We start from the raw sequence: 20852 nt of genomic DNA, 5'->3' as shown, positions 1-20852 counted from the left end.
TGTAAAAAAACAGGATTTTACCTTGATGCCAACTCTAAACTAACCAAACAGATAAACATGATTGCCTCAGCGACCGCCTGCACTGGCAAGCTGATTAGGGCATGTAGGCCCCTACTGTCACCCAATAGCTGTCTCACACTGGCCAGAGCACTCATACATTCCATACCAACGCTCTCTGCTTAGGCGCCAATAAAGCTATACTCTGCAGATTTTGCAAAATAATGCACTAAGAGCAGCATTAAACATACCCAAAAGAGAGCATATCTCGGCAACCAGAAAACTTTGTAAATGGCTTTCCATACAAGAAAAAATAAAAACCGATAACAACAAGAACATTTTCTACCAGACCTTACTCTCCCCATTTATGCTCCTATTCCCTTTTGTATGAATGTAATTTATGCCCAGTCTTCTAGCATTAACTATATCTCCTGTTATGTATTATATGCTTCTGTATGTATCTTTGCATATTATTATCCTTAGTTTGTATCTTATGTCCCATTTATTATGATGGCATAAGCTGTATCCTTTAACTGCTATCTTCACCTTGAGCGCCCAGATACGTCAGGCGCGCTATATAAATTAAACAAAGTGATAGCTCGGTTGGGCAGATTATTTCCAGACACTTAGTACAGGCGTCTCCAACCTTTTCATTGGCAAGAGCTACTTGTAGTTAATAACCAACAGACGGGAGCTACTAGGGTGGTGCTATCCATGAGTATGAGAATTTCGACCAAGATGTTTTGGCCAGTTTATTTGCTCTTCATATAAAAAATGAATACTGTATGTATTTACTGTGATATATTAACATCAATAACTTCAAATGTTTATTTTATTATTTTTTACTAGATGCTGTTTCCTAAAAGATGTTTAGCATATCAGAAGTAGGAAACTAACTGGGACATTCATTGTGAAGGCTTAACCTGCATGCTGTCCACCAGTGCACAGTAATCTGGTGTAAAGTTTGAAACAGCAACAGCACTCAGATGCTGTCAGGCAGGATCAAGGTTTTGATTTAAGGAAGTTTGTCTGAAAAAGGCAGATTCACAGAGACGGGCAATCACATTGGTTGATAGTGCAGATACCTTTTTAGCCTTAGTGATTGCACCCCCGACATGGCAGACATACATTCCGGACAGTTAAGCTTGCTTACAACAGACTCTGCCATGGGAGTCACTGTGCCCTTCACAACTGCACCATCTGTAAAAGAGCATTTGTTTTTCATCAAATAGCACCTTTTGAAGAACAGCTCTGTAACAGCATTTGGATTGCAGCAATTAGTTTACCTACTTTTTAGAATCACAGACAAATTCCTTTTGGAAAATTATTTTCATAATTTGTGTATATTACTGCAAAGTTCCTATCAATGTTACCATTTAATTCCCACTTTGACTTGACTGCGCCGTAGATTAAAGAGGTACATTTTCTTTTTGCACTGGAACAAAAAAAATGGTTTCCCATTCTGGATGGAAATTGCACATCTTTTGCCTTTTTTTGGATGGCGAGTCTGCAGTCTGACTAGTTTTTCAATAAATGTGGTATACAGCTTTAAAACAAAATCCAGCATATACCAGATTCTGCTTTGTCAACAAATATAATCCACTGCCGGTTTAGCATATCCCCAATTCAGATACATTGCTCACTAGGTCACAGAAGTCAGCCAGGGAAAAGTAAGCCAAAGCCTACTTTGTTGATTACCCTTAAACGTTTTTATGTCAATAATTGTCAAGATTGAAAAAATGAACATTTGGAAAACCATGTGAGCCAGTTATATGCAAAAAATTGTTGAAATGGCAGGGCTAAAATAACGTTCAGTTTTATAGTGATGACGTGTAGCGTGCACACATGAGACAACATATGAGTCTTTAAATTAACATTTTGAGCAAAGAGTATGGTTGTAACGAGGGGCAACTTATTCAGAATGTTGGCGACATACCACCTGGCTCCCTTTTAAGAAGGAGGCAGTATCAAAGGGACCAGCTCACAGGATTGCTGCCTTTTCCTGCAGGAATCATGTTATTCTGGTGCATGACCAATGGGCCATGCTTGGTTTGCACGTGCAACTCTCCGACATATTGGAATTGTTCACATATTAGACGATTACTTGTAAATTATGTTTTGCTGAATTCTTTGCAAAAACAGTGCTCATAAATTGTGTCATTTCAGCCCAGTATTGAAAAGCTGGAAAACCTTTGCCAGAATTTCAACATGTGTACAGGTTCCCCATAGATCTCTATAGATCTTCCGATTTGTCCACATAGCTAAAGGGGATCAGCCCTGTTAATTGTTCTCCCATCCCAGGTCTCACCTCTATGTTCTCTTGCTGTATTCACCACCCTATTTTGTGCAGTGCTCTGTTACTTAGTAACTACGTTTAAGCTATATTGATCCTATGCATATCAAAATATATATATATGCAAACCACTGCTCACATTTCCCACTTAATTCCAACTATGGTTTTGTAAAACATCTCACATTATGTTTTTTTGAAGTCCTGGCATTGATAGACATGTCACTTTACATTCCTGTTTAGTTTTATAAGTGTAAGTGGACAAGCACCAGAATGCAGTGCAGCTAGTAGTTTTCCATGTTTTCTTAAATGTAAAATTGCAGTTATTGCTTGAATACCTGTTTTGGGATATCCACAGAGGTGGGCTCCTCCATACCACGCCATATTCCATCCTAAGCTTTAATAGAGTTTGGGTACTTTACTAAAGCTTTAAAACCGGGATCTCAATATAAAAAATAAAGGACTACCATAAACACACAAAGCTAGATGTACCTTTTTTCTGGCAAGCTGGGACTGGCACGGATTGTTATTTTTCTATGCACATACACACATGCGCGTGCTGAGAAAACGAGTACAGCTGTATGTTTCTTCCCCCATTCTGATTGAAAGCCTACAATTACTAGCATGCATAGTAATGCTAGCTGAAATAAATCTAAAGAAACACAGTGAGACTGAAACAATCACAGACCCGGCTTTGTTTTACACAGCATGCAGATGTATGCACCCAGGCCCTTTCTAATCCACCATCATTTGCACCTCTTGGTGACAATGGCCACACACATTTCCCATTTACTTTGGTTATTGATAGTTAACCCCATGTTGGGATGCTGGCCAGGCCCTTCAACCCCAGATGCAGCCCCTCCTCTCACTGTTCACATAGCTTTTGACTGTTTATTTTACTGGAAGAGGAGTGGGAGGGGGCAGGGGAAAAGTCCCAGGGACTTCAGACAACTAAATCAACACAGAGTGCTCATTTTGGGGACTGATGAAAGAGCTACTGGCAAGCCTCAGGCGAGCTACCAGTAGCTCACGAGCTACTAGTTGGAGACCACTGCTCTAGTAGGATTCAGATGGCACCTATTTCGGGTCCCTTGTGGTAGTTTACAGTGGGGGTGCTTCCTGGTTTATCGCAGCAGGCGAGCCGAGCATAGTCAATTCTGTGCCTCCGGAGGGCAGTGTTTGGTTCTTTTTTCTAGGTCAACCGATTGACTTGGAAGAGCTTGATTGATGGCAGGGCAAAATTAGATCAAGTTTTTAAGAAAATGGCCCCAGAGATCAACAGTGGTATTAGCACGGCCCACATTCACAGGGTTACACTTCATCACAAGCCATGATGAACGTTGAAAAATAAAAAGCGACTGAGCACTTATAGGCTGGATTGCGAAAAGGACAATTGTTTGCATTGGGCTTCCCGGTCCTGTACCCCTTTCAGGAAATTAACAGCACGGAAATGCAGCAGTAAAGATAAAAAGGGAGGCAAGCCCTGGAACTGTGGCACACTTCCCATAGCATAGATGAAGAACAGCACAGAGGAGACGCAATGAAGTGGGGTGACAGAACAAAGAACCCAGATTGGATAACCAGGAAAGATGATGCACGTACTTAGAGGTGATCGATTGCAAGAGGCAAAGCGAGACAACAAAAAGAGTAGAGGCAATCAGGACTGGCGTGCTCCAAGCGATATAGTACAGCGGCAGTGACGGAGGAAAGGAGGGTCGAGAAAATGGGAGGGGAAAGAAGGGTGCTCCATTGTAAATCACACACTTAACCACTAACTTTTTGATTCTGCCTAGTTGGGGCTCCTTAGTTTAGTTTATTCATTTGTATTGCGCACCAGACCCGAGGGTATGAGGGCGCATGAGCAGCAAGGTGATTCAAAGCTTGGTTACAGGATGCTTATACTTTACATTACATAATTATACATTACATTACATAATTACAGTGTGACGATGAAGGAACATGTGTACAGTTTGGCAGGAGAGAATGCAGTAGATGTATTTAAAGAATTACAAATATATACAAGTTTAGTATTACAAATTTACAGATTCTCTTAAAGCATGCAACGCGGAGAGCAGCCGTGTGGTGTTAGAGGTGTTAGTGGTTCGTGATCTTTAACCAATGGATGTAGTTGCGTCTAAAAAGTGAGTAAGGTTGGGGAGTTCTGAGCGATGGTGGTAGGGAGTTCCAGTGTTGGGGTGCTTTCACCTGGAAGCTGTTGCCACCCATTTTAGTGCGTTTAAACCTGGGGACGGTGAGCAGATTAGCATTGGAGGTTCTGGTGGGTCTGATGGGGCTGTGTTTGCATATTCTGTCTGCCAGATAGCGTGGGGCAGCATTATTCAGGCATTTGTGGGTGAGCGATGCTACTTTAAGCAAGATTTTGTCTGTTGTGCTGAGCCAGTTATGGGATTTCCTGATATTGGAAATGTGTTCCCTCCTGGGAATATTGAGTGCTGCCCTAAGGGCGTTGTTTTGTAGCGTCTGAATTTTGTTGGTGATTTGTTTGGTGGCTCCTATGTAGAGGGCGTTACAATAGTCCAGTTTGGATAATACCAATGCTCTGGCAAGTGTAGTGCAGCTGTGGGTGGAGAGGAAGGGTTTGGCTGCTCTTATGAGCTTACATGTGTAGGCCGTAGAGGATGCCATCGAGCTAACCTGTTTGTGGAAGGTTAGGGAGGAGTCGAGGTATATTCCTAGGGTTTTTACTTCTTTCGAAACCTTGATTAGGTTCCCATCTATGATGAAGTTGGCATAATTGTGGTCGAGTTTGGTTAGGTTGGACGTAGAACCAAGGATGATGAGTTCAGTTTTGTCATCATTCAGGCATAGACTGTGCGAAGCCATCCATGCCTGGATGATGAGATACACCCTGTTCACCAAGGCCAAATCCTGGTTGTAATCTCCCGTCAACGGGATGAGGATCTGTGTATCATCGGCGTAGTTAGTGTAGGTGATACCCAGGCCGTCTAGATCATCAAACAGGGGCTTTGTGAACACGTTGTACAGAGTGGGGGAGACGCACGAGCCCTGTGGGACTCCACATGTAATGGGGATGGGTTCGGCGGCGGCAGAGGAGGAGAAGACTCGCATGGATCTGTTGTTGAGGAATGACTCAATCCAACTGATGGCTTCTTGTGAAAAGTGAGCAGCTGAGTCTAAATGATTACATAGGATTTTATGGTCAACTAGGTCAAACGCCGCAGAGAGGTCTAGCAGGAGTAGTAATGCAGTTTTCCCGTTATCTCTAAGGTCGTCTATTTGGGCTTTCAGATCTATCAGGGCTGTTTCAGTTCCATGTTGGGGTCTGAAGCCGGATTGTCTTATTCCTAGAAGGTGGTTTGTTTCAAGATACTTTTGAATTTGTAGGTATGCTGTCTTGTCTAGTATCTTGAGCAGGAATGGGACGGTGGTAATCGGTCTGTAGTTGGTTGGGATGGACGGGTCAAGGGAGGGTTTTTTGAGGAGAGGGAGGACCCAGGACTCTTTAAGGTTACTGGGGACTGTTCCTGAGGAAAAGGAGGCATTGATGAGTCTGGTGATGAATGGCGAGAGGTCTCGTGCCGCGTCTTTAATGATTTGTGGGGGGCAGAGGTCACCTTTGCAGTTGGAGGGTTTAAGGCCAAGAATTATTTTTTCTACTTCGAGGGAAGAGACTTTGGAAAAGCTGAAGCGAGCAGAGTTAGGTGTGTGGTGTGAGGGTGGAGGGCTCGAGTGGGCGTTGATGGGGTTGGTAAGATTGGTAAGGGAGTCTTTCTTATTTTTAATTTTTGTTTGAAGGCCAGTGACTTTGTTGTTTAGTGCATTTTGGACACTGGTGCACCATTGTTTGTTTTTAACGCAAGTATCTGGGATTGTTACCGGGGTTTCCAATTCTTTCAGGATAGTAAATAATTCTCTGGAGCTGGAGTTGGATTGGGAGATTCTCAGGTTATAGGATTCTTGTTTGGCCGCTATGATTTCTTTTTTATAGTTGGCCGTTATTTTGTTAAGCAATAGTTTGTTGTGGTCAGTCGGAGATTGTCTCCAGACTTGTTCCAGTTTACTCTTTTCCAATCTAAGGGTTTTAAGATGGCTGGAGAACCATTGGTTGAGGTGCTTTTTTGGTTTGGATTTTCTAAGTTTCAATGGTGCAATGGCGTCTAAGGCTATGCGCATGGTGGTGTTATAGCCTTCTACGAGGTCATAGGGATTAGAGTCTTGGAGTTGGCTTAGTGTAGGAAGAATGAGTGGGATCAGTTTTTCTACTGTGATATTTTTTTTGCTTCTCGTGTGGATGGCTGGGGCTAGTGCCATGTTGGTTGTAGGGCTTGAGGCCTCAAGTGAGAAGGAGAGGAGGTGGTGGTCGGTCCAGGATTGGGGAGTGTTGTTAGTGATCGATACGGCACAGTTATAGTCTGCTATCCAATCAAGGGTTCTCCCTTTGTTATGGGTGGGGCTGGTTACTTTTTGTGTGAAGCCTAGTTCAGACAGGGTGTTGCTGGTGAGAGTGGCTTGATTGTCTTTGGGGTCTTTGTAGCCTAAATTGAAGTCTCCTAAGAGAAGGCATTGTGAGGAGTTTTTTAGGTTGTCGGTAAGGATGGCATTGAGGTCTTCCTCGAAAGATCCCGGGGTCCGGGAGGTCTGTATAGTAAGTGAATGGATATTGTTTGGGAGTTAGCGATGGGTAGTTTGGCTGTAAGTGATTCACATGATGGGTGGTGTGTGGCGGAGTTGAGTCTGATGTTAAGGTGGGTCTTGGCAATGATGGCCAAACCACCGCCTTTAGCTTCAGTTCTGTCCGCTCGGATGATGGTGTAGTCAGTGGGGATGGCTAGCGAAAGGGCTGGGCCTGCGGCTGCATGAAGCCAGGACTCTGTTATGGCTAGGAAGTCTAGATCTTCAGCTAAAATGAGATCAGCGATGTCCGTGGCATGGGCAATCATGGAGCGTGCGTTGATGAGGGCACCTTTTATAGGTAGGGTTTTGGCTTTGGCAGGGGTGGGGGTGGTAGCTGTGATGAGCGCTCTATTGTTGGTTGTAGTGGAGTTGACGGGTTTAGGTTCGGGTTTTTTTAGCGTAAGGTTAGCGCAGGAGCTGATGGAGGTTCGGTGTGTGAGTATGGATTGTGAGGAGTCCCTGGCTCTAGGCTCGTGTATTTTTGGAAGTCTGGATCGTAATCTGGTCAGCCTGTCCGAAAGGCATGGGGGAGCGAGTAGGCTAAGCATGATTGTGGTGCTGGGCTCTGTGAGGGTGGGTGATGCGGTGCCTAGGCTGGTCAAGTTAAGGGGTGAGCTGGGCAGGCATGCGGAATTGGTGATGTGGAGAATGGTTCTCAGTAGTATAGAGTAAAGGCCCGGGAGGAACATTGTGTGAGGGGGGTAAGGTGCAGTGTGTGTCCTGTCTAGGGTTGAAATCTAGCAGTGGACAGTGCGGCCTGCTTGGAGTAGCCGAATACTACCTAATCCATGTAGTGCAAGGTTGCAGATTGGCATCTGACTCAGGTACAGGTAAGCAAAGTGGTCATAGTAAGCGTTTGTCAATTAGCACAGCATTAGGTTTAGAATTGTGCCAGTGTACCAATTAACATCTTGGATCAGAGTATCATGTATTCAGAATAGCGGCTGGAATGGGAATAGCACCTAGGTTCAGAGTAACACTTAGTTCAAGATAACACCTAGAATCAGAATAACCCCTAACTTCAGAATAGCACATAGAGCAGATTAAGCACAACATTGAGTTTAGTGGCTATAAAAGTATGTTGAGCGGGGGCACATTGGGCTGCAGGTCAACAGATCTAGAGGCAGTTGGTGAGCAGATCAGCAGAACAGGGCAGATGGTCACAATGTGGTTAAAAATGGCAGCTAGAATTGCATAGGGTAGCCGAGCAGTAGTGAGGCACAGTGCAGTTATATGTGACAGGGATGATTAGCGACACAGTAGTCTAAATACGAATGAGCACCTATGTACTGGAAATGGCAGCAACTTTGGGCACAGATACAGCATGCAATAAGGCCTGAGTGCACGAGAGTGGCAATAAGTAGCTTGTGGTAACAAAGCCTTTTCCAGAGTCTAGGCAGTTCAATTTAAAAGCGAAGTGGTGTTTACCGTTCAGGTTTGTCTGGAATCCGGCAGGGGGTCTGGGCAAACGGCGAGGAAGGCTGAGGACAGGTGAAGACAGGTATTGGCCTTGTTATCCTGGGCCTTGCTGGGAGTGGGCCGGCTTCGCCTACCGGCTGGCGATAGGCTGCTTAAGGTGGCTCAATGGCCAATCGGATGCGAGGACAGTCGGATGTGCTCAGTTAGGCACTGGGGTTCCTTGAGACATGGCGGGCGGCCATCTTGGAAGTGTAAAAACCTCGTGGTGGCTAATGGTGGCAGGGGCAAACAGCAGCTGTAGGCATCAAGTTTAAAACATGCAGGCTGAGTAGATATTCTTGCAGGTCGGCGGATCACTGGTGCAATTAGCAGCAAGAAAAAACGAATCTCGCACGGAATAATGATTCTTACCCGAATTCGAGGGCAATTCAGGATGGATCCAGGAAAGGGAGACCACTGCTCCTGCAGGGTCCGGGGGAGCTCCTGCTCCTCTGGTGAAGGAGGGGGTCTGCTCCACGGCTGGGACAGGTGAAGACAGGTATTGGCCTTGTTATCCTGGGCCTTGCTGGGAGTGGGCCGGCTTCGCCTACCGGCTGGCGATAGGCTGCTTAAGGTGGCTCAATGCTCCTGCTTAAATTACCATGTTTTCATAATGAAGAAACCTGAGACAAGTGCTGGAGCAGGTGTTACACCCAAACGTTTCCACCACTATGCGTATGGTCTCTAGATAGCTGTACCCACGTCCTTGATGACCGTGGGGGGGCTGGGGGTAGGAATGAAGAAAGGGGGGGTGGGTGGCCTACTTCATTGAGCTCTGCCTCCTCAGACTACCAGAAAGAACCTTCTATGCGCTCCTTTCCACATATCCGACGGGGACAACTAGATCACAGTTCTTGCTCTAAAAACCCTTCCTCCCTGAAGCACCCGACCATGTGCCCCAAAAAGATAAAATACCAAGACATTGCTGTACCCAGAAGCAAGTGCCCATTTCGCAGGAAAGACTCCAAAGGCTCACTGCAAAACCAACCACAGCCTTCATCACATGACATCAGGGAAGAACCCTATAGTTCCATCACCGACTGGGGAACCTCCAGGGACCGTCCCCAACTCAGAAACTGCTCCACCAAACTGAGTTCTTCCTTCCATGGCTGGGTCGTCTCCAGCCAGCTTCAGTATTTCTTCATACATGTTCTTCCTTGAGGCTGCTAGAAATCAGCCCTACCATCAGAAGCAGAACCCTGTGCGCTGAAGGCAATCTGGGAAACACAGCATAGACCACACTGCCATCCTCAATCACAAACCTAAATAATCATTCTTGCCAAGGGGCTAGGAGGTGTCCTTTCTGCACAAGTTCGTAATCACTGGAGCCCATGGTGGCCACTGAACATGCACAGAAAGAGCCTCTGGAAACACCACCCACATAAGACTATGTTTGAATCTTCAGCATAACTGGCAAATCTTTATGTTTCTTCAGCTCATCCTTCACGTCTCCTGTGAACACTCCCATCAAACCCCAGATCCTGCTCTCCGAGTTTCAGCTCCTCCCTGCCAAAGTGACCCAAATCCACAACATGGGTCTCTAAATGTACTGGCCTTTGAGTAAACTGGATACATAACTGTTGATGCATCTTTCCTAGGAAGGATTTTAAAAGTTTTCCTTACCTGAAAGTGCATAAAGGAAGTGTGCACAGTATTGATTAACTACACCACCGCCCTAATGTTAGGCCTGGATTTGTCATAGCTACCCCTTGGGAGAGCCTGGTGAGCTTGAGCGAATCACTAGCAGTGCCCAAATTGTAAGATAAACCCAAACCCGAGAGGGGGTGAGGGGGGGGGGGAGTGTACCCCCCTTTCCATCCCAACTGCAATCTGTGTTAAGGAAAGCATGTAACCAACCCTTATTGAAGTGCAAAGACCTAGGCCTGCACCTCACCCTGCTAGCCCAGGCACCCACCCCGCTGCCAGGTTAGCACAAACCGTTCTCACGAAGTTCAGCCATTCATTGTTGCAACCTCTACTGCCGCCACAGAACAGATGAGCTCACTGCACCGCGGGAGACCAGAACAGGCCCGAGTGCCCATCCATCTCCACTAACCTGCTCATGCCCCTTGCAACCCCCACCCTGCTAAGCTGTAGTCCACCAGGCCCATGCCCCTCCGCTCTTTGATACAGATACACATCTGACCTCCCGTAGTGGCCAAACGAGGTTCTTTCCAAATGTGAGGAAATGGTCAATGCTGCGACATGGAGGGGCAGGGGTGCTTGGGCAGAGAAGGAGGATACTCCTAGTGCAGCTATATTGGGGTGATTACTAGGAGAAATGCTGTGCCAGATCAGAGTGTCCTGGAGGGTAGTGTGCAAATCTGTCTTGGAGGAATTCTGAGGTGGTTTTGTGGATGGCATGGTGAGTAATGCACGTGTATTTAAAGGTATTTGGTCAACCAATAGGGAACCTGGGTGGAGGGGAGGCCAATGAGCAGGTGGGCTCCAGTGTTTTGAATTCTTTGCAGTTCCCCAAGTTGGAACGTCAGTGCGACTCAGATCTTTTCAACTTCCTACACATTCTTCCGCACTTCTCTCAAGTCTCACCTCCTCCAATCTCCATCATAATACCTGAGCTCTCTCTTCCACGTTGGTCCTACCCCGCTTCCCACATTTTCACTACCTCCCGTTTCTGATATGTAATACCATACTGTTCATGTAAATTGTAAAGTACTGTTTTCGGATACTTGTTTCATTGTTACTACGCTTGTTATGTATTCTCCTGTTTTCATGTAAAGCGCTTCAGGTATAAGCGCGAAATAATCCCAATAAAATACAAAATACAAAAAGGCAGTTTGCACAGTCCTAAGTGGGAGAGGATGCCAAGATAGATGAGGTACGGCAAGGTATGTCCAGCGCGAATCGGAGGTTTTGGGGGGGTTGCATGGAAGGGGGTAGGTTAAGGTGGATAGTTTGGATGAATGCAGATTTTCCACAGACTAGTTTTCCCAGGGTCATCATCCGTCATCAATAGCTTTAGGCATTGGATAAAGGATGTTTTGAAAGCTTCCGGGAAGATTCCCAATGTGAGGGATTGGTTAAGGATTGCGCCTGCAATACTCCCTCGCAGGGTTAAGTTAGATGTTTGAGGAGAGTGGGTGTGGGGGAGGCAAGGGTCCTCAGGGGGATCTGGACAGGCAGCTTCGTGCTAGGAGAGAGAGAGGGGAACTTCTGGTGTGAGATTTATGCAAAAGAGGCAAAAGTTTGCATCACAAGGGAGTGGGGATAGGGCACAGGAGGTGGGCGCATTAAATTACTTTTAGTTATTGAGACAAGACCCTGTCAATAGACTGGCCTCAAAGCCGGGTTCAAAGGGATACGTGCACACCCCTATCAGGCTACCAGAATATCGACTCAGACTAAAAAGTGCGGCAGACAGGCGACTGAAAAATACCAACACAATTCCACCACTCCACTCACTGCAATGACTGCCAATTAAAAATAGGATTCACTTCAAAACCCTATCTACTGTCCATACTGGCAAGGAATCCACCAAGGAAATTCCAAGACTACGTGGTCATGTGAGGACCAAGATGCAACACTAGAAATGGTTAGCCTTCCACACGAAAAAGCCACTCAAACAGTTCCCCTCCTAACAGCCAAATGTTGAAATTATGCACCCAATATCACACATGCAGAGAAGATTAGCTGGCCTCTACTAGGATTGATGCTGTGTACCCAAAGGTAACCAAATACATCCAACACACTACCCAGCTGTTCCTCTAGCAGGTGCATACAATTCCCTGATGCCATGAACCTCATTCTACCTCCCCCCAATCCCCAAACTGATGGCAACCAAAGGTCTAGGCAGCAAAACAGGAATACTACCACGCAATGAATTAGACCTGTCCCCAGCTATAGCACACAATACCCCCATTAGAAGGCAATACTACACTACATCATTTGACATCTTTCCATCCATTGGTTCTTCCACAAAATAAAAATTTGCTCCAAAACAACGCAAATACAACAGAAGCAACACCACCACAGGAATTTCATATCTTTGACATGCACCCACCAACACTGCAGGTTCTCACATTCATGTCTTGTACCCCCCCCCCCAAATCAGCTCCCCTTCGCTGGCACAACCACATGCAGCAAGAGCTATACAAGACGACTATTACTACAAAACTAGTTTCTCTAGCTAATCTCAAAAAACCTCATGACACTACTGCATGAGGCTTTTGAATGCCTTCAGGATAGATGTATATTGCACTTCATGATGCTTAGATAAAGGCCTATGAATATAATACGCAGTGCCGGAGCAATTTGCTATGCAATTCTGTAGGTTTGCTAATTAAATTGGCACTTGTGTAGCAAAGATAGCTATTTAAGTTACCCTGTTCAATAAAAGCACAGCTCACCATGCATTCCTCTCTTGCCTTCGGAGCTCTCTCCACTTTCTTTTCTCTGCTCACTGCAAGTTCGAAGGGGCTAATGGAGAGAGAAAGTTTAGCAGTTATCCCCTTCACTCATGTGCCAAAAGGCATGTGTGGGAGTGCTACTCACATTTCATTTGTCAACTAATTAAGCTAACTGTATCATGTCTGCCAAAGACAAAAACGTTTTTTTTAAAGGCGTTCAATTCCTTTTCTAAAAATGTAATAGGCTACATAATGCATAATTACAGTATTGCTATTGTAAAACTGTGCATTGTCTCCATGCTTTACATTGAAGTGTATCTAAATCTCCATGCCAAACTAGATTTAATTTTGTGTTGGGGGGGGGGGGGGGGGGTGAGAGATGCATCATATTGACGAATGGACACCTTTGAAAATGTAAATGAGCATGCAGCCAAATGCTTTGATGGCAAACCTAGTCCTGTGGGTGGCTGGTTACATACAGTTTGCAACTGGTGCTCAACCCATGAGCTGATCCCATACTCATTGACATTCTATCTTACCATGTTGGTTTAGTCCCACTCCACTGAAGGCGAGATGGCCGCAAACCACAATATTCTGCCTAGTTCTCTGCCTGCTATGCCATCCACTCTGCTTAGTCTTTTACATAATGACTACACAAAGCTAACTTGATATTTGCTTACATCTACAGACCTACTGCAAAACTATACACTGTAGTTAGCATCCAGAGCTCACTTTGCTCTAAGATTATGATTGCATTATATATTTGCATCTGCAGTAGAGAGCTGGCCAATCAGTTTTAAGAGCCTTTTTTTATCATAAATGTGTCCATTTATGCAGCTAACCTTTTTACAGACTCTCATCCAGTCCTTGCAAAGTATTTTAGCCCACTCGCTTAGTCTAGTAGATTTTAAGAAGGGCCAGAACCATTTGCAGGGGGTTGGAAACTTTTATTTAAACTTTACTTTGTTTGCAGTAAATGTTGTTTCACTGTGCATGGCTGGCCTCTGGGTGGTGGCAGCAGTGTGCCAAGCGGGCTTGTGGTGACATGCATCATTGTCCTACTTCAGCAGTATACAAAACTGCTGTATTGTTGCTCACGTTATATATTAAATATCTTCTGGTGGCATTAAAAACATTAGTACAAAATTGCTAGTCAAATGGGTTGGTTTGCTATAATCAAGATAAATGTAATTAGTAAACTCTGCTAATCAATTTTGGAAAACTAATTTATGCCGTGCTATGTGTATGCTGTTCGGGTGTAATTTCACCATTCTAAGATGGCCCGTATGCTGCACTCTGATTTTTTTATGGGGGTTTATGGTGAATAGACATTGGGATATAACTCCACTGGGGATAGAACTTGTGCACACTTTGATTGACTTGGACGACAAGGCCAGTGTTGGGTGAAATGCATTGTCAGAGAGGGACCACCGACAGGTTGGCAACAAAATATTTTGCATAGGACAGTTGTGCCTGGATACCCCGCCCATCCCTTTCGAGTGCCACCAGAAACTTCTGAGGGAACAATTTAAAAATAAAAGTTTAAATTCAACAAGGTACCACAACTGGCAAAAAGGGAGGCTTTCTGAATGATCCATTGATATATACCCTCAGAATATGGATAACAAAATTCAAAAAGAACTTAATAAATGGAATATTTCAGAGATGTGCTGGTAAGAGCTGTACCAACCATGAAGTATATTTCAGCCCCATTAAAACAACAATGGGCATGTTAGTGAAGTAACTAGTTACTAATGCCAAGACCACGCACAATACATGGATACACGACTTTAGTGAATCAGCATGTATTCTAGTTGGTTTATTTTTATACCAGTAGAGGAATTCACAGCGGTTTAATTTTTCTTTAAAGCGCAGGAAGGCCCACTGAAGACTGCCAAGACAGCATGTGCCCCTGTTCTCCAATCAAGTACATTTGGCACATCTGCATTTACAGATGGACTAGAAAGTATGTCGTTCTGCACTGTGGTTGAAAGCAACTGAGGTGCAAGATAAAAGAATCCTACTATGATAAATGAGGGACAAAAATCAAGGAAAGGGGGTAGTACTGGATTCAACGAAGGAGCCAAACATTTAACTGTTGAAATGCTGAATTGGAAGAAACATGAAATGGTAAATGCTGTGCAACCACAACCCCATTAACAATTGCCAACAAAATATCAACTTACTTGTGTTGCAGACACAAACTTGTATCCAATCCTTTCAATAAATGGTCAGAACACCCTCGGTGCCAGTGGGGAGGGTGGATGGTGCAGAGACATGGATCAGCAATCTACTTCCAGGTCCGAAGAAGCAGTGCATGCTCAAGGAGAATGCAAGGAAGATCGAGGAGACTTGCCTTTTTTCGAAAGTGGACCTGGAACCAGCAGATTCTAGCACTCAGAAATAGGTTATTCTAACCATGGGGAAACATCTCAAGAAGATGGATGGTTCAATTATATTATGTCCAAGTAGCCATTTGAAATTCCAAAGCTTTGCACAAGAAAAATAAGGCAATGTTGTGCCAACTCTGGTACCACAGTAAAACCTATGCTGTTCACCACTCATAGCAAAATATGAAACTTCAATATTACAAAGTAAAGCTCTGTCAGTTTTCCTAAATCATTTGATGCAAAATTGTTCATTAGGTCAACCCACGTTTAGATTTACTCAAAGTAGAATTTGATGGATCTTTGTCAAACAAAACAACCACAAAACCAAGAAATGGGAACCAGAAGCTGAGGAGGGCAGGCAAGAGCATCCCCATTACCCACAAAAGGGACTAACTATTCAGAATTGGGTTTCCCCCACAGGGCAAAGAGGTGATCATTGACCTTGCTTCTGTGGAAACAATTTTAAGAATTAAAAGTGTCTTCAGAGAATAGGGTAAGCAACGGCAAGTGGAGATTAGTGACCAACATATGTCACATGGGCAGCCAGGCGTGAAGCTCATGTTAGGACAGTCAACAGCCTCTTCGGGGGGCAGTGGAGATTAAGACCCAAATAATGCATTATCAATTTAGTGGCTGTAGAACTGTCGGAAAGCAGAAATTGTGGCCTAGGTTTTAGTCTAATCCAAACTATGTGCACCCTAAGAGAATTTAGTTTTGCTATATTGATATCAAACAGCAAGAAGGGGGACATTGTTCATTACAGACCTTCCCTGAAAACACTACTGGGATACAAAAAAATAAATAAAGATCCTAAATCACCAGTTAAAACTGTTTTACAGTAGGATGGGGAGGAGTGGACCCATCAGCAAAGGAGTGCTAGGATCACTGACTGGGAAGGGACTGTAGAAGTTTCAAGCCCTAGACTTCTGTGCCCTATACTTCACTGCCTTAGACTTTTTTGCATTGCGGCTGAGGTAATTGACTCTTCTCAAAAAATTCCCCCTAACGGGCTCCTTCTTTGCATGCTCAATCACCTGCTCTGTCGTTGAATGAAACAAGTTACTGCCATCAAATGGTAAGTCTATAACCCTACTCTCCACTTGAGGGGACAGTCCTGAAACACTGAACCAGCCAATTCGTCTTTGGAGGATGCCAGTGGCCATCGTCCTGGCAGACCCATCTGCCTGATCGCAGGCCATTTGAATGCTTGAGGCAGCAACAGCCAAGCCTTCTTTTTGGAGTTCAACTGCTTTGTCCTTTGTTTCTTCTGGCAGGCCCTCCAAAATACCCGAGAGCTGGGACCACAGGTGCTGATTATATCGACTAGTAATAAGTGCCACATTTGCTGCTTTCAGGGCTATCCCGCCAGCCTGATACACCCTTTTCCCAACAGTATCTAAGGTTTTGATCTCCTTTCCAGGGATTGAGAAATTCGTCGCTTTGATTGTGCGGCCACCACTTGCTGCAAACACCACAACAGAGTCTGCTGGAGGGTGTGATATGGTAAGGTCGTCCCCATCCCCCTTACCACGGTACTTCCGCTGCATCTGCCAATCAACAGGTTTCAGAGATGCTGGTCTCTGCCACACAGAGTAACATAGCTGAGATATGTCTGAATCAAGTGGTATTAACAGTCTTTTATTACCTGCCCCATTTGGGAGGCCGTGTTGGTCTACCTCAGTCACTGTGTTCTCTAATTTAAGGGATTTAGCAGCCCTGAAAAGCAACTCATGGAACACGTTTGTTATATTTTCAGTGTTGGCCCTTGTATCTGGCTTTACAAGTGAACTATTGGGTGGTAAAACTCCCTCCTCTTTAACCGTTTCATAAACAGTTTTCACAAAGCCAGACAAAACCTCCATATTTAACTCATCATCACTCTCTGAAGACACTGCAGCTTCTGCCATGCTCAGTCTATATGGGAAGTGTCTACTACTAAAAACGCTGTACACTACACCCTGCAAGAACTACTGTTCAGCAAACAAAATTCACAGTTCTTGCCAAGCACTGCCAGAGTCCCTTGCAAGAAGGAAACAATGTGATGCGTGGGTCCCAATGTATCCCTTTGGTTAGCACAGAAAACGGTGAAAGGGCTAAGCTGATATTGAAGAGGCCTCTTGCTCTACAGAGAGCAAAACTGAACGAGTTTTCAGGCTGCATCCAGGTTTAATCCCTAGAGGGAAAAAAAAAAAAAAAAAAAAGAGGGTATCCAATTAGGAAAATAGATCACAAAAGCTAAAATACAGACATTGCTGGAAAGCTAGTGGTATAAACAAAAAACATGTCCCATGACTGCGCACCAAATGGATTCTGAATGCAGTTTAGACATTACCAAACCATGCTTACTAGGGTCTTATCACTTCTACAAAACGAAATCACCAAGAACATTCAGAAGTTGTAACCTTAAATTTATTGACAAATGGTCCGGGGCCCCTCTACCGACAAAAACCACTGCCAAATAACCAGTCGTATGGCACGGTGCTCACTCGGGAGGGTCTACAACCACGTTTTAGCCCCCTGTACCTTGTATATCCGTCTGGCCCCACCCTCTTGGGCAGCCCAGTACCGAAATGCCTGGCAATTTTCTGAACCATAACTAACTAAAACCCCGGACACATGCTTTGACCTTGTTGGGCCTCCTTAGTGAGGTGTAGTCGAGCTTCTCTAAGCACAATGAGGAAGGGCTCCACGTCTGTACTACCCTGGGTAACTTATGGTGATACTCAAAGTCCATACAAATGCACAAAAAGGTCCGGGAGCCCATCCAATGCCCTCACGGTGCGGAGAGAGCGACAGCTTCACCCCACAGAGGCAGTCCAATAAGACCAAAACATGTCTCTGAGTTCGCTGTTGGTACTCGTTTTGAGAGAATAATGTAGCATTCTGGTGCTGGACTGCCCAGGTGGGTGGGACCAGACTGATAAGCAAATGGGTAATTTCCCTCTGTGAAAGGTACAGTGAGCTAAAATGTGGCTGTAGACCTTCCAGAGTGGGAACCCAACCAGAAAAAAAAGGTTATTTGGCTGTGTTCATTCTCAGTCGAGTGGCTCCCAGACCCTTCTTAATTTGAAACTAAAGTGCGCCCACACTACAAGCTATACAAATCCAGTATCACGTGATAAATTTAATATAATAAAATGTAGTCTCATTGTATCAAAGTTTTTTAGTTTGATCTATTGGAATTCTACAAAGTGCATCTACACAATGTCTAGCGATCATAATTTAGTTCTTGAATTACTACATAACTTTTATACAAAAAAAAGTATACACTTAATTCGTTTCTATCATTTGTTGCAGACCAATATGATGCTGCTAGGCTTTTTCGCAGCCCCGATTGTAATAGAATGATCATTTATATCCAAAACAGACAACGTCAATTATATATGCAAAATCATCAAATAATCAAACTTTCAGTTGTGAAGACCACACATTGCTCCATCCAGAGTTGAAGACTTTTTGGATGTGTGGGTATCAATGTCATAACATACGTTATTTATAAAGCGCAGCATACATTAAGCATGTGATAGAAGGCTCTGAATTCGGATGCCTGGCAGTTATTTTAATTGGATTGCATACGTTGCAGTGGGACGGATGTGATTTTGAACTGAAGCATTGACACTTTCCCATTACATATACATGGTCTGAAATTTTGAGGAGTGAATTACCATGATTGATATAGCAGCACCCTTCACCGTGGGGATGGGCCCTCGTGGGACTGAAATACAAGGTATGGGAAAACGGGCGGCACTACAGTGCTGCACCAGCGTCTTCCAACTGAACAAAGAATCAACAATGAATGGCACACCACGTACACACACAAGGCACGTGGAGGAAAGAGGGTCATCTGACCAGCGAGACCTGGCCCCCACATTACACACATGAGATGGGTGGGCTGGCAGGATCCTAGACAAAGAATGCTGCTTCCTGGAAGCAGACCCGCCCACACCAAAACCCGGGTCCTATTAATATTAAGCGCCACTGCTCAGCCTGGGAAGGAAACACGGGCCTCCGGCCTCCAGCAGCGTTAAACTGCCCAGTAAGACCCGTTATTGCACCACTGGCGGCAGCACCCCGCCATAGACGCGCTACAGAAAAGCGGCACTATACCGGAGAACGGTGGTTAACGGCTCACTGACCAAACAGCCGTGGCCCACCCTGTGCACACGATCGCATGTGGCGAGTTCAACACTAAGGACTGGACCCCAAGCGTCGGGAAACGGGTGCACGTGCAGAGACCTGCAACTCCTCGACGGTAAGAGCCTGGTTGCAGCCACTCCGCTTCCGCGCCCCCCTCGGGCTCTTACCTCGCTTATCCCGCCGCTACCGCTACGGAAAACAAGTTCACATGCTCCCTATTCACAAACCACACTGCAAACAGAACGCGGAAAGCAAGCAGCCATACACCGGAAGCGGAAGTGTAACTGGACAAGACGAGCGCGACCCGTGCATCGACACTAAAAAAGGGCTTAACATCTGATCGGCGGGCTCGGTGGACATTTTGTAATGGCATTAGTAAACATGCCCTTATAGAACTCCCTCCATGTTCTACATGCTTGCCAACATTCTGCGACAGAAAGATGTATGATTTTTTTCAAGTTTAAAAAATAATAATTTGCATAACAATTCAGATTTTCCACACATTCGTTACAGAAAGTCATAATTCTATTAAAGACACAGAGGCGAAGGATTATGCTTTCTCTTCATCTTTACTGTCAGCAGCAAAGAAAACCAAACATGTAAAATAGCATACAAAACCAAGAAAAAACTACAATAGCCATGAGGTTTTTTGGATTTTGTAGTCCATCCCTATAGGTCCTTAAACTGACCACTGTTCTCAACAACCAATAAACAAATATCAGTCCTCTCATAAACCCTTGTCCTTCCTCTATTCTCCCTCTTTCTTTGCTGCTGGCAGCAAGTTAAGTACCTTTTTTCTTCTTATATATTGACATAGTTCTCAACTCTCACACTTTTGGGGGGTGTCACCCGCCTTGTAAACAGCTGACTCACCCGCCAAGCTTCCTGCACGCCCATTCATTTCAATGGGCCTCTCATCCGCCAAAAATAAAATCGGGTGTTTTCACCCGCCTTTGCGAAACAAATGGTTGAGAGCTATGTATTGAAACGTGTGTGTGCTGAGAGTGTATTTAATTATACGTTGATAATATATCGTGCCTGTAGGCGGCGCATATCCGCTACATTCACGGTTTTACAGAAGTTGCGGGCGCGACGGGGCTGGGGCACCGGCGGCCGCAACTTCGCAGAACCGTCAAAGAGGGCACTGCGGTACGGAAGAAGGAGCGCGACGGGACCGCGTAGTTCCGGCGCTCACTTCTTCCGTGCCGATTCATTTTGAGAGGAGATTGTGACAGACAGTGTCGGTGATTTTAGTCATTAAATCCTTTTCGAATCACAATTTTGATACCATAACATTACGCACCGTTCATACGAACGTAGCGTAGCGTCCTGTGTGTCAGGAACATTACAGCGCCCCTGCAGGCAATCGGTGATACCGCAATCATACGGGCACAGTCCCAGGTAAAACCTGTTATTGGATATTAACATATTTGTATATATTTATATACTCAGAACCAGGGAATTTAATTTCTACTTTTTTTGGGCATATTTTGCTCTCTGTACTGAGAGAGTGATAATCCCTGGTATACAAATATAGCATTATTATTATTTTGCATT

At 44.8% G+C, this 20852-nt stretch overlaps 1 protein-coding gene across 4 annotated transcripts in view; it reads right to left on the bottom strand.

Annotated features, from left to right (window-relative positions):
• The window catches only part of LOC138528608 (uncharacterized), a 28248-nt gene extending 8649 nt beyond the window's left edge, over positions 1-19599 (bottom strand). For 2 of the 4 annotated variants that reach the window (XM_069640400.1, XM_069640401.1), the window contains exons 1-3: positions 19463-19599; positions 14955-17331; positions 12769-12838 (exon numbers count right to left, since the gene is read on the bottom strand). In XM_069640400.1, coding sequence (XP_069496501.1) covers positions 16070-17065 — 996 coding nt within the window. In that variant the 5' untranslated portion in view covers positions 17066-17331; positions 19463-19599 and the 3' untranslated portion in view covers positions 12769-12838; positions 14955-16069. The remainder of the gene's footprint in view (positions 1-12768; positions 12839-14954; positions 17332-19462) is intronic. The other 2 variants (XM_069640399.1, XM_069640402.1) reach the window with 1 other exon arrangement.
• Between the last annotated feature and the right edge of the window lie 1253 nt (positions 19600-20852).

Source organism: Ambystoma mexicanum, chromosome 7q (assembly GCF_040938575.1).
Source record: "Ambystoma mexicanum isolate Mex_15411 chromosome 7q, UKY_AmexF1_1, whole genome shotgun sequence".
NCBI classification, from domain to species: domain Eukaryota; kingdom Metazoa; phylum Chordata; class Amphibia; order Caudata; family Ambystomatidae; genus Ambystoma; species Ambystoma mexicanum.
This window is presented reverse-complemented; position numbering and strand designations above follow the sequence as displayed.